The sequence below is a fragment of the Triticum aestivum genome, chromosome 4D (assembly GCF_018294505.1).
Source record: "Triticum aestivum cultivar Chinese Spring chromosome 4D, IWGSC CS RefSeq v2.1, whole genome shotgun sequence".
NCBI classification, from domain to species: Eukaryota; Viridiplantae; Streptophyta; class Magnoliopsida; order Poales; family Poaceae; genus Triticum; species Triticum aestivum.
Window position 1 is genome coordinate 498,119,610 of NC_057805.1, and position 11,061 is coordinate 498,130,670.

The 11,061-nt window shown below is 47.7% G+C and overlaps 1 protein-coding gene across 1 annotated transcript; it reads left to right on the forward strand.

Annotated features, from left to right (window-relative positions):
• Window positions 1-4,448: 4,448 nt before the first annotated feature.
• On the forward strand, window positions 4,449-5,070 carry LOC123097145 (LOB domain-containing protein 24-like). Its single transcript, XM_044518893.1, has 2 exons — window positions 4,449-4,631; window positions 4,732-5,070. The coding sequence occupies exons 1-2, from the start codon at window positions 4,449-4,451 to the stop codon at window positions 5,068-5,070; spliced, it is 522 nt and encodes a 173-aa protein (XP_044374828.1).
• The last annotated feature ends 5,991 nt before the right edge of the window (window positions 5,071-11,061 follow it).

Consider the following 11,061-nt stretch of genomic DNA (forward strand, 5'->3'; position numbering starts at 1 on the left):
CATGTTCTTGTAATAGGAATCACGACTTGCATGTTGATGAGTATGACAACCGGCAGGAGCCATAGGAGTTGTCTTAATTTATTGTATGACCTGCGTGTCAATGAAAAACGCCATGTAATTACTTTACTTTATTGCTAACCGTTAGCCATAGTAGTAGAAGTAATAGTTGGCGAGACAACTTCATGAAGACACGATGATGGAGATCATGATGATGGAGATCATGATGATGGAGATCATGGTGTCATGCCGGTGACGAAGGTGATCATGCCGCGCCTTGAAGATGGAGATCAAAAGGCGCAAGATGATATTGGCCATATCATGTCACTTTATGATTTGCATGTGATGTTTGTCATGTTTACATCTTATTTGCTTAGAACGACGGTAGCATAAATAAGATGATCTCTCGTTGCTAGATGACTCCATAGATTGATCTTGGTGATACGTAGAAAATTTTAAATTTCTGCTACGTTCCCCAACAGAACCAACGTGTAAACACGATAAATTCCAGGAGTTCGGGATTAACAAGTTACTCTAGCGAATGTCAAATTAATCCAGAAGACCTCCTGGTGGATCGACATCTAGATCAGAGCCGAACGTATCTTTAGACCCAGTCCCAGATGGATGGGCAAAGCTTCTGATAGCCAAACCCCAAGTTTCCCATGGTGGCACCGGTGGCTGCTCATTCTGGACCAACGCTTTTCTCAGGCGCTGGCCCAACACTAGTAGAAAAGGGGGCTTTTGTCCTGGTTGGTAAGGGCCTTTAGTCCCGGCTTTTGAACCGGGACTAAAGGGTCGTTACTAATGCCTCCCCCCTTTAGTCCCGGTTCTTACACGAACCGGGACTAAAGGCCGTCCATGTGGACGCAGCCTGGAGCTCCACCTTTAGTCCCGGTTGGTGTTACCAACGGGACAAGTAAATTTTATGATTTTTTTTTTGAAATTTTTTTTTGCGAATTTTTTTTTGATTTTCAAATTTCTGAATTATTTTAACCTCTAATCTCTAATCACCACCCCTCATCACTGCTCAATTTATCCTCTAATCTCTAATCACCCCTCATCATTCCAAATCATCTAACTTCCCAGACGGTCACCCATCCTCTCACTACTCCAGCCTGAGCACGCTTAACTTCCGGGTTCTATTCTCCCTCGTTTCCAAGTCTGCACTTGTTGTTTTCCTAACAATAGTAAGATGTCAATTCTATTAACCCTCAGGAATTTAGCTTGAGCATGAAGTGACACATTTCACTGTTTGAGTTTGAAACTATTGTTTTAAAAAACAATAATTATTTAGTAACACTAATATTTCTGGAATCATTAGTTTGACCATTGTTTGACCACTGTTTGACCACAGTTTGACCACAGTTCGACCAAAATTCAAAAAAACTGAAATAATTATTTAGTAACACTAATATTCTAGAATAATTAGTTTGACCATTGTTTGACCACAGTTTGACCATAATTTCAAATTTTTTGAATTTTTTTGCCTCTCCAGATCTTAAAAGCCCCGTATCTTTTTTCTGTTAGGTTTTTGAGGATTTTGAAAATGTTTAACGGGGTTCCCCCCGATTAAATTCGGATGTAACTTTTCGAGTAGATGATTTTTCATATAAATTTTTTTCGTCCGAGTTCGTATGCAAAAGTTATGCCCATTGCAAATAAAGTCGAAATTCATATTTGTTAATTTTCCCAACAACTAGACCACATATCACATGGGAAACTTATTTTATTTTATTTTTTTGACATTTCCATCATTTTCTTTTGTTTTTTCTAAAACTGAAAAGGCGGTCCAAGGGGGGGGGTAGAGTTTGATGGGCCCTTTAGTACCGGTTCGTGCCATGAACCGGTACTAATGCCTCAAAGCCCATTAGTACCGTTGGTGGCACCAACCGGGACTAAAGGACTAACCTTTAGTCCCGTTTGGTGCCACCAACCAGTACTAATGGGCATCGCACCCTTTAGTCCCGGTTCGTGGCACCAACCGGGACTAAAGGGCCCAGGTGAACCGGGACTAATGCCTTAGCCGCACGAACCGGGACCAATGCTCACATTAGTCCCGGTTCGTGACTGAACCGGGACTAATGTGAATATTGCCCTGTGATGAAAGCCCTGTTTTGTACTAGTGCAAGTTGTTTATTAAGAAACCTCGGGTTCATGACTCCCTATGCAAGTTTTATGTTGGCAAAATGTAGTATCAATGTTGGGCCTTCTAGAAGAGTTCAACACTAGATAAAGGAGTTCATGGGGCCATAATAACCCCCACACGATAGGATGCGCTCATCAAGGAACATAATAGCCAGAACAACAGAAACTGGGGTTGACCAGAGTGGAACAAATCACCAAGGCATAGGCCCGAGCCTTCACCCTTAGTCAAGTATATAGTCAAGTTCAACAAATAAGAAATATAATAATGATACCCAAATATATCCATGTTATCACATGGAAAAACCTACACGTGCAACTAACAACGCTATAAGAGGGGCTAAGCAAACGGTAGCATAGCTAATCAAAAGGTTTGCTAGATAGTGGAGGTTAGGGCTGTATCGTGGCTACTGGGAGGCTTAGAGGTAGCAAGACCAAACGATAGTATCGAGACATCCAGCAAGCAAAGCTACTAATGGTATACAAGGTAATGCTCATTCTTACCTGTTATCCCGCTATGAAGAAGACCGTTAAGCCAAACTCCGAAAGTGTTGTCGAATGAATTCTCCCACTTTGCATCGTCTTCGTACTCTACTGATAAGAAGCAAATCCGGAAAGAGGCAAAAGATACGGTAAACAAACATGTCATGCATAAAGCACAATCAACAACAAACATGGCATGGCAAAGGCAAGTCAAGCAAGTACTACACACTAAGTGAAGCTTGATACGCAACTCGTTGCATATCAACCTACGTGTGAATATTAGGTTTAATCCTATTTAATATTAAATGTTGTTTACATGGCAAAGAGGTGAAGCATAAGTAAACTATCCTCTCTAGTCCATTTAAATGAGGTAGGAAGCAATATAACATAATTCCTGAAAAGGCCTCATATGCAATTAATAAGTTAATTACTGTTCTGCCCTAAACAATATTTTATAGTCGTTAAACAGGAAAAACAAGTGCACCACTGCAATCTATGCATTTTACTGGTCCAATTACATGTATAATTTCTTTAATTCGGAGTTACAGTTAATTAGTTATGATATAAATCAATTAGCAAGTTATTTGAGAAATTTTAATTCAAACAACAAGTTAATTTTTTTGGGGAAATATACTACTGTCATGGACGTGGGACCAAGCCCACGTTTGAACCGACATTGGTGCCATCATGCTACATTCCATGACGGAACATCCATTCCAGTCGTTGTGGGATGTCTCACTACCTTCGACGTCGTCGTCCATGGTCTCGAGTTTGGGAACACTACGAATTATTGTTACGGAATTTGCTTTGGGGGGGGGGGGGGGGGGGGGGAAGACAATTTTGTGATTCGGAAAAGAAAGTAGTGTAACGACATTTTTGATAGTTCACCCAATAAATAAATACAAAGTCCTTTCTACAAAATAACTTGTCCCCAGATCTCGCGTGACCGTTTTGTGCTAAAAACGTGTCAGGTCAATTCCCTATGGAAGGATATGGCACGCTAGTGACCAATGTTTGTTGAAATATATTACGCACCTCTCTTCATTAGTTCGGACTTTTGGATGAATTGGTCGAAGCATTAATTCAATGTGGAATCAGAGCCAAGAGGTCTCAAGTTCATGACCCTGCCAACACAGTATGAAAAAAGATTATGTGGCCTATGATGATCCCACGTCTAAAATAGCCAAGACGTGAGGGGGCTTGTCGAAATAGATTGCCCGTTTGTCTTCATCAGTTCATACTTTTAGATGGACTCGCTGGAGCCCGAAATGCAAGTTTCAGGACCTGTTATTTTGTTTGTTTTCAGAGTAGTGTGACTAAAATGCATCCACAGGAAGAGTTCTATGAGTGGCACTGCCAGTGTCGTTTACTACTAACATTAGCTTATCCAAATTATTTATGCTGCACGTCCCCAATTATTTAGACAGTTGCAGGATTAGGAAGCTAGGATCTGCTCCAACTCCAAGAACGCCTACCTTCATCAGCGTTGCCTAACAAGCAAAAGCATCACTAGGTGGAGCTGGAGCGACGGCAACGGTGCAGTGCTGGCCGGGGAGACCGAGCGCGGGCCCTGCGGAGAGAGTAAAGGAAGGTGCAAACGGCGGCTGCCGTGCGGCGCGCTCATAGAATTGGCAACAGCAATGCCGTTAAGCTTGCCGTGTTTACACCGACGTAGCCGTTGGTGTTGCCATTTCCAGCGCTCCCTCCATGCACGATGCGCATATAAGCATGCGCCCACAAGATCTCCCCGAAATCTTCCAGAGATCCCACGAACTCGCACCAGGATTTAGCACTAGATCATCATGTCGACCACCGGCGACGTGGAAATGCAGGAAGAAGACCAGGAAGGCGGCGGCAATAACCCGAAGAGGTGCGCGGCGTGCAAGTACCTGCGCCGGCGGTGCGCCCACGACTGCGTGCTCGCCCCCTACTTCCCGGCGTCGCACCCCCACCGCTACGCCTCCGTCCACCGGGTCTTCGGCGCCAGCAACGTCGCCAGGTTGCTCCAGGTACGTGGCCTCTAGTACCCAACCCGGCCACCATTGACAAGTTAGAGCTCGTCCTTGCATTTTCATCGTTCAGGATTTAAATTGAGTTGCCATTTTGCAGAGCTTGCCGGTGGATGAGAGAGCTCAGGCGGCGGAGACGATGGCGATGGAGGCGCAGTGGCGGGTGGAGGACCCGGTGTATGGATGCACCGGGGTCATCAGCCAGCTGCAGGAGGAGATCCTGGCCACGCAGTGCGAACTCGCCAGGACGCAGGCGCAGCTCGCCATCGTCCACGCGCACGGTGCGCAACTGCAGGATTCTACTGTTGCTTTTCCTCCGCCGCAGCCGCAGCCTCGGCGAATCGACGGTCACCATGTACCCGTCGCGCAGAGGCAAGGCCAGGAAGAGGCGGCGCCGTTGCTTGACCCGGACGAGTTCCTAGATCTCGATGGATTTTGAGCTTCGATTGATGGAGCGCGTACGCGTGCATGCACGCTAGGGAAATGTCGATTGCTTTTACCACTGAAGTTAGTAGCTGATGAATGAATAATGTCGTATTGTAACGCGTACATTTCCATATTGTACAACTCACAAAGTCATTTAGCGAAAAACCGACGACTCATGTGTAGCGTGTGAAAAAAACAAATCCGGTGTTAAAAATGTTTTTCACAATACATCTTTTCATTTTTTTGCAAAAACCACAAAAATGTCGGTTTTCTCTAAAATTTGACGTGCACACATATAATATCGAGATGTATGCGTCAAATTTTTGTTTGAAATTTTTTCACACTTTAAAATATTTTTTCACGTGCAGGAGCGCGCGCTCCCGGAAGCACTAACGGATTTCCGGTAGAGAATCTCTTGTAGTTTGAGAAATTTGAAAGGCGTGTGTATTTTTATTTTTCTTTAACCTGGAAATCTCATTCCATTACTCAACGTGCATAGCAGAATCGCTAGCAACGAAACACTGGGCAAAGGTAGGGGCAGCGCCCTGCCATACGGCTTGGGGTGGCTGCTCCATCTTCGCCCCGGACAGCGCCAAAGCGTCTGCTACCTTGTTACAAGTACGGGCAATGAACAATGCTAAAAGTATGAAAATTCAGCGAAATAAAAGACTTGATCTCGCGAAAGAGAACACCGTTGTGTGATGAATCATAACTTGAGGTCTGTATGGCTTGGACCAGGATCGTTGCATCTGTTTCCACCAAAACATTGCTTAGGGCAACTCCAAAACACGACCAAAACGGAAGTCCGTTTTCTCCGTTTTTCATCCGTTGGGGGGGGGGGGGGGGGGGGGCAATGGGGTGGCGTACGTCCGGATTTATGGATGAGCTGCCCGTGTGCCCAACGTGTGCCCGCATCTCGTCCGCCGGAGGGTGTGGCCTTTCTCCCTATTACGGTTCAAGGCCGGAGCATGGCTGGGGATTGATCCCCTGAACCGAGGCCGCTTCCTACTAATATGGTCATGGACGACCAATGCAGCCACCACAAGGTCTACATCATCGATGAGCAAATGAAATTGTGAAAGTAACACTCATCCCTGCTATCGATTGTACCTTGTGATCAAAGCGTCGAACGCCTTGCGGTCATGGTGGAGACGAGGCCGGAAAGTGTACGTCGTGCTCCCCTCGCAGGCAGCAAATCAAGGTTTGGGACCGGTGGTGGTGGTGGGCGCCCTGCGACAATGCACGACCTGTCGAAAGTTGTTCGAGTCGACGGGCGACGTCGGCGGCCGTAGCTTCTCTCCCACCGGCAACAAGGAACCACGAACGCCGGCAAAAAACTTTTCGGAACGCGGACGTGGAACGGCTATGGCATGGCTTGGTCATGGTTCGGACGACCTTGGTGGAAGGCGACGCTGCCGGGAACGGAGGGTGGCGGCAGCGATGGCAGGGGGGGGGGGGGGGGGGGGGTGTGGAGGGAGGACAAGGAAGAGAAAAGGGCTGTCTGTGCCACCGACGAGCGGGCCAGGGGAGACAAGGGCACGCGCCCCGCCCGTCCGCGCGCATCCGTTTGACCGCAAACTCGACCCAAAGTTGGGCCGCTAATGAACCGAAAACGGACATTGGTCCGTTTGCTCCCGCGCCTTGGGCCGCCTGTTCTATCCCTTTTACCCCCAAACGAATGTGACCTGACTATTTGGGGTCGCGTGTTGGAGTTGTCCTTATACCCAAGGTTTGGGCTTGAGTCCTTATGCACATGACTACGACGTCGCCGTCGCTACTCGGATCACATATCCCCATCCTCGTGAAGAGTCCTCACTTTTGCAGCTGCCATCGATATTAATCTTGAGGGTTCCAGCTGGGGGTTTCTTCCACATAAGGATGATCTGAGATGGAGGTTGACCCTGCCTTCCGAAGAACTGTACGCATCTATTGGTGACATGAGTAGGAATAAACTGGGTCATGATTTTCAATCTTGTTTTCCATATAAACCGGCTCATTTCTTCAATGCCTCATGCCAAGAAGCTGCATTTCATGAACGACCTGAAGATACACTCTAGACGCCAAAAAAAGCAGGATTGTTATTGGGAAGGGGAGTTGTCATCGGAGTAGGACTGCCAGCCCGCGACACCAGCTTGGCTAGCAAAGCACGCCGAGGTCCACAAACAAACCAGCCAAAATAACAGACGCTCCGGCCACCATGGATAGAGAAAGGAAGAGCAAAATGGGGATGAAAGCAGCAAAAATGACAGGTGGCAACGACACGTCAGAGGAGCCGCGTCCTATGCACGCTGCGACGAGAGGGAGAACAGAGCAAGAGAAAGGTGTTGGGCTAAGTCCCTCCACATGGAGGTGTGTTGGCAGCCCAACATCAGCCCACAAGTCCAACACATATGAACCGTTGATCTGTTCTGCATCCAACGGTTGTGAGTGTTTCCTGGTGAAGGGAGCAAGGAGAAAACCCTAGCCACTCCACCCCTGTTGGTTGTGGCTGCCATTTCGTGAGAGTGTGAGAGAGAACACACAAGAGAAACCACAACCTAAGAGAGAGGAAGAAGAAGAAGTAGAGGTTCTGTCCAGATTTGCTGCATCTGACTAGACAGTGTTCAAGTTGGTGGTTGGAGGCTCAAACATTCTTGGATCGATGACGGTGTCCTGGACTAGGGGGTACTCACCACGTCGTCTCCCGATCAGGTGGATCGGGCCGAGGACCCCCATGGCGGTTTACTCATGGGCCACTTCGGGCAGCCCATGCCGCATACAAGGAAGATTCCACAAGACTTGGTGATCAAGACAAGGACTCCTCTCCACCAACGTATTCGGCTAGGACTCTTGTTATCCTAGGCCTCTGGTGCATTATATAAGCCAAGGCCGGGCTAGTCGATAGATTATGACATTACTCATCATACCCTTAGGTCTTAGACCACAACATATGATCTCGAGGTAGATCAACTCTTGTAACCCTATATTCATAAAGATCAATCAAGCAGGAAGTAGGGTATTACCTCGATAGAGAGGGCCCGAACCTGGGTAAACATCGTGTTCCCTGTCTCCTGTTACCCATCGATCCACGACACACAACTTGGGACCCCCTACCAGAGATCTGCTGGTTTTGACACCGACAATGGTGCTTTCATTGAGAGTTCCGCTGTGTGATCGGCAATGGATCAATGGTTGGTCTGCGGATCAACTGCGACGTCGGCGTCTTCATCGCTGGCTCGAGTGGTCACCTCGGCTGGTCCGAGGACCAGGCTCCTTTTCGGATCGTCAAGATTGGACATATGTCCTCGTCATCATCAACTCCGATCTCTATTAAGATCATGGAGGAATCCATGGGGCCCGGGGGCTCAACGTCAACATTGCCCTCGTGTGACCGAGCTATTTTTCTGGACTGCGAACTCGTATCCGCCGTCACCGCCTCCTCGAGCGTCGGTTTGACGATTGCTTCGGTGGAATAGTGCGGAATTGAGTATATAGCAACCCTGTAAAATTTCATCATGTTCCGATGGAGGAATTTTCGGCGATCTATGATATACTGGAGGCCTGTCGAGTCTGGACGGGAATCTGGACGAGTTTAGGGCGTGGTCTCCAAAGCCTAGCTCGGAGGTTATTTGAAAGATCCAACCCTTCATCTTGTGCGGAATTTCCATATCAACCACCTCTCAAAATTTCAGTTCGATCCGACCGTCCAAACTCCGGGAACCTTCCGATTAGTGCATCACTTTTCAGATATGTTTTCTGCGAGAACGAATCCGACCCGAGTTCATGTTTTTTACGGACGGGATTTCGGAAATCTTTTTTGAAGGAAGTTTTATATGGGGTATTGTGTTTTGTTCCGAAACACATCCCACTAATTTTAAAGTCTTTTCCAATATGATCTTCACCATCACGCCGGTGTCAAACCAGCCCGACAACGTTGCTCCACGCCTGCCGATCTGCACCAGACGGATCGTCGCTTCATCGAGCCGAGCCCAGCCTTATCGGATCATCAGCTCGGCAAGCCGAACAAGAGTTCGGCATCATGAAGACTAAATTATCACCAACACCCTCACCCCACGGATTGCACGGGTCAGGCGCGCCGACATCGCCGCTCGGTCTCTTCATCAATCCGGCTTTGACCGCGTCACAAGTTATGACCAGCGTCGGCATGGCCGCACAGTTGCTTCTTCAAGCTGATGTCCATCATGCCGAATTGCTTCAACACCTCGGCTGACATGGCAGCTGCAACGTCTCCTTACCGACCCGCTCCTTTACCTCGGCCTAGACCGGGGGCTTCTTCATCTCTTCATCAACCCACTCCGGAGACTTCGGCGTCGCCGACCGACCAGCTTCGTCACGTTAGCCGGACCGGGGGCTTTGCCTCGGCGAGCCAACCTTTTCCAGCATCGCCATGCCGTTGCTTCGTCGCCCCTCAGGCAATGGGTGTGCGGATCGAGTCCCAATTTTGGGAGTAACCTTTCTTCATATTGCTGCAAGAGATAAACCAGGTGCTATTAATCCTAGTAACTTTTTCTTGCTTGCGTTTATTTTTCCCGAGGAATTATTACTATGGTTTGTTCCATCATCTGTACACAGGTCTGTCAAATGGTGGCCACATTAACAACGATCGCGTGGTGGTTCGGTCAGTTCCCGTATACAGTTCGGCAAAAGCTGCATCCGGAACTCGGACCGGCCTGCAAATTCTGGCTTTGTCACGCCTTCACCGCGTCACACCGATGCCCTGCATCGACATTGGCTTCGGCGCCAGGCCACCTCTTTTTAAATAAATTATTTTTGTGAAAAGCAATTGTGCAAGGATTTTATATATATTTATATTATTCTTTTTTGGACCGCACTATTTTATGTGTGTAGGTGGTCGACCTTGACTGCGTCACGCGATCACTTCGGCAAGCCAGCGTCGTCATCCCAATTGGCATAAATTGGCTCGCGTGACCACCTTGTTGATTGAATTGCCATACCGACATGTTCGGTTGCTTCGGGACTTCGGCATCATCGAGAGGGTTTTACCTCGTCGGGTGTTCAGCGCACGGGCAATACTCCTTTAATTACCCACTTTGCATAAATTATTTATTATGCAACAAATTTTTAATTTATTATTATTACTATTATCTCCGGCCTGCACTATCTTATGTGCATAGGTAAATGATCCGGATTGGGCAGCGCTGTCACTTCGACGTACCGACGTACCACGTCACCTCGGCTGGACCGAGGGCTTCGTCATCACTTCATTAACCCACGCCGGGGACTTCGGCGTCACACTGCCGGCCTGCATTGGCCGTGCTATGTCGCCACTTCGGAGTGCCGAGCTCTTCGCTCCGCTACCTCGGGACCGGTTTGGGGGCTGGGACCTTGTCCCGCCGTAAGCTCGGGCCGTGCATCGACACCGAGCACATTAACCAACTAAGCCGCTTTCATGCTCAAAAACTTCCAGTTTTAAATTTTGTTCGGTTCGACCAAGCATTATACTTTTTTGGCAAAAAGTTGTTTGTGAAAACTTCCTTGTCAAAACTTTGTTTGTGACACACAAATTTAAATACCCCGTTTGCTTGGGGGCTTCCTTTATGAAGCCTTTCCTCTTGCATATGATTATACTTGTATGGCTTTGTTCCTTGTTCATGTATTATGCCACAATATGCACCATGTTGACTTAAGTGTTCCGCAAGCTGGGTTGCCTTGCTCCTGTGTTTACCCCTACGTTCCCGATTGTCCGGCTAGGGAGTAAAGGGAGCACCTCTGCGATTGTCACGATCGGGTCATCCGAGCTCGGACCTCAGACTGGGTGAAGCCAAAAGCTAGCGCTCTTATTGTTTTCAATTATGGTCGGCACACAACGGAACTCATGAGTACAAAAAATCTATTGCACAAGTCTCATAGTAACAATGAGCAACCGAAGAAAGGTATCGGTGGAGGTACTATTTTCTTCGAAGATGCTTCTTACACTTCGTCAGTAATATAGCATAAGTTCCCTGAGCGTGCTTTGTCTGTTACAGCCTTATGGCCTGATTGC

Bases quoted from the DNA above. Each gene is read 5' to 3' on its own strand.
- LOC123097145 (XM_044518893.1), top strand. From the start codon at position 4,449: ATGCAGGAAGAAGACCAGGAAGGCGGCGGCAATAACCCGAAGAGGTGC. The intron at 4,632-4,731 runs GTACGTGGCCTC...GCCATTTTGCAG, and splicing joins ACGTCGCCAGGTTGCTCCAG to AGCTTGCCGGTGGATGAGAG.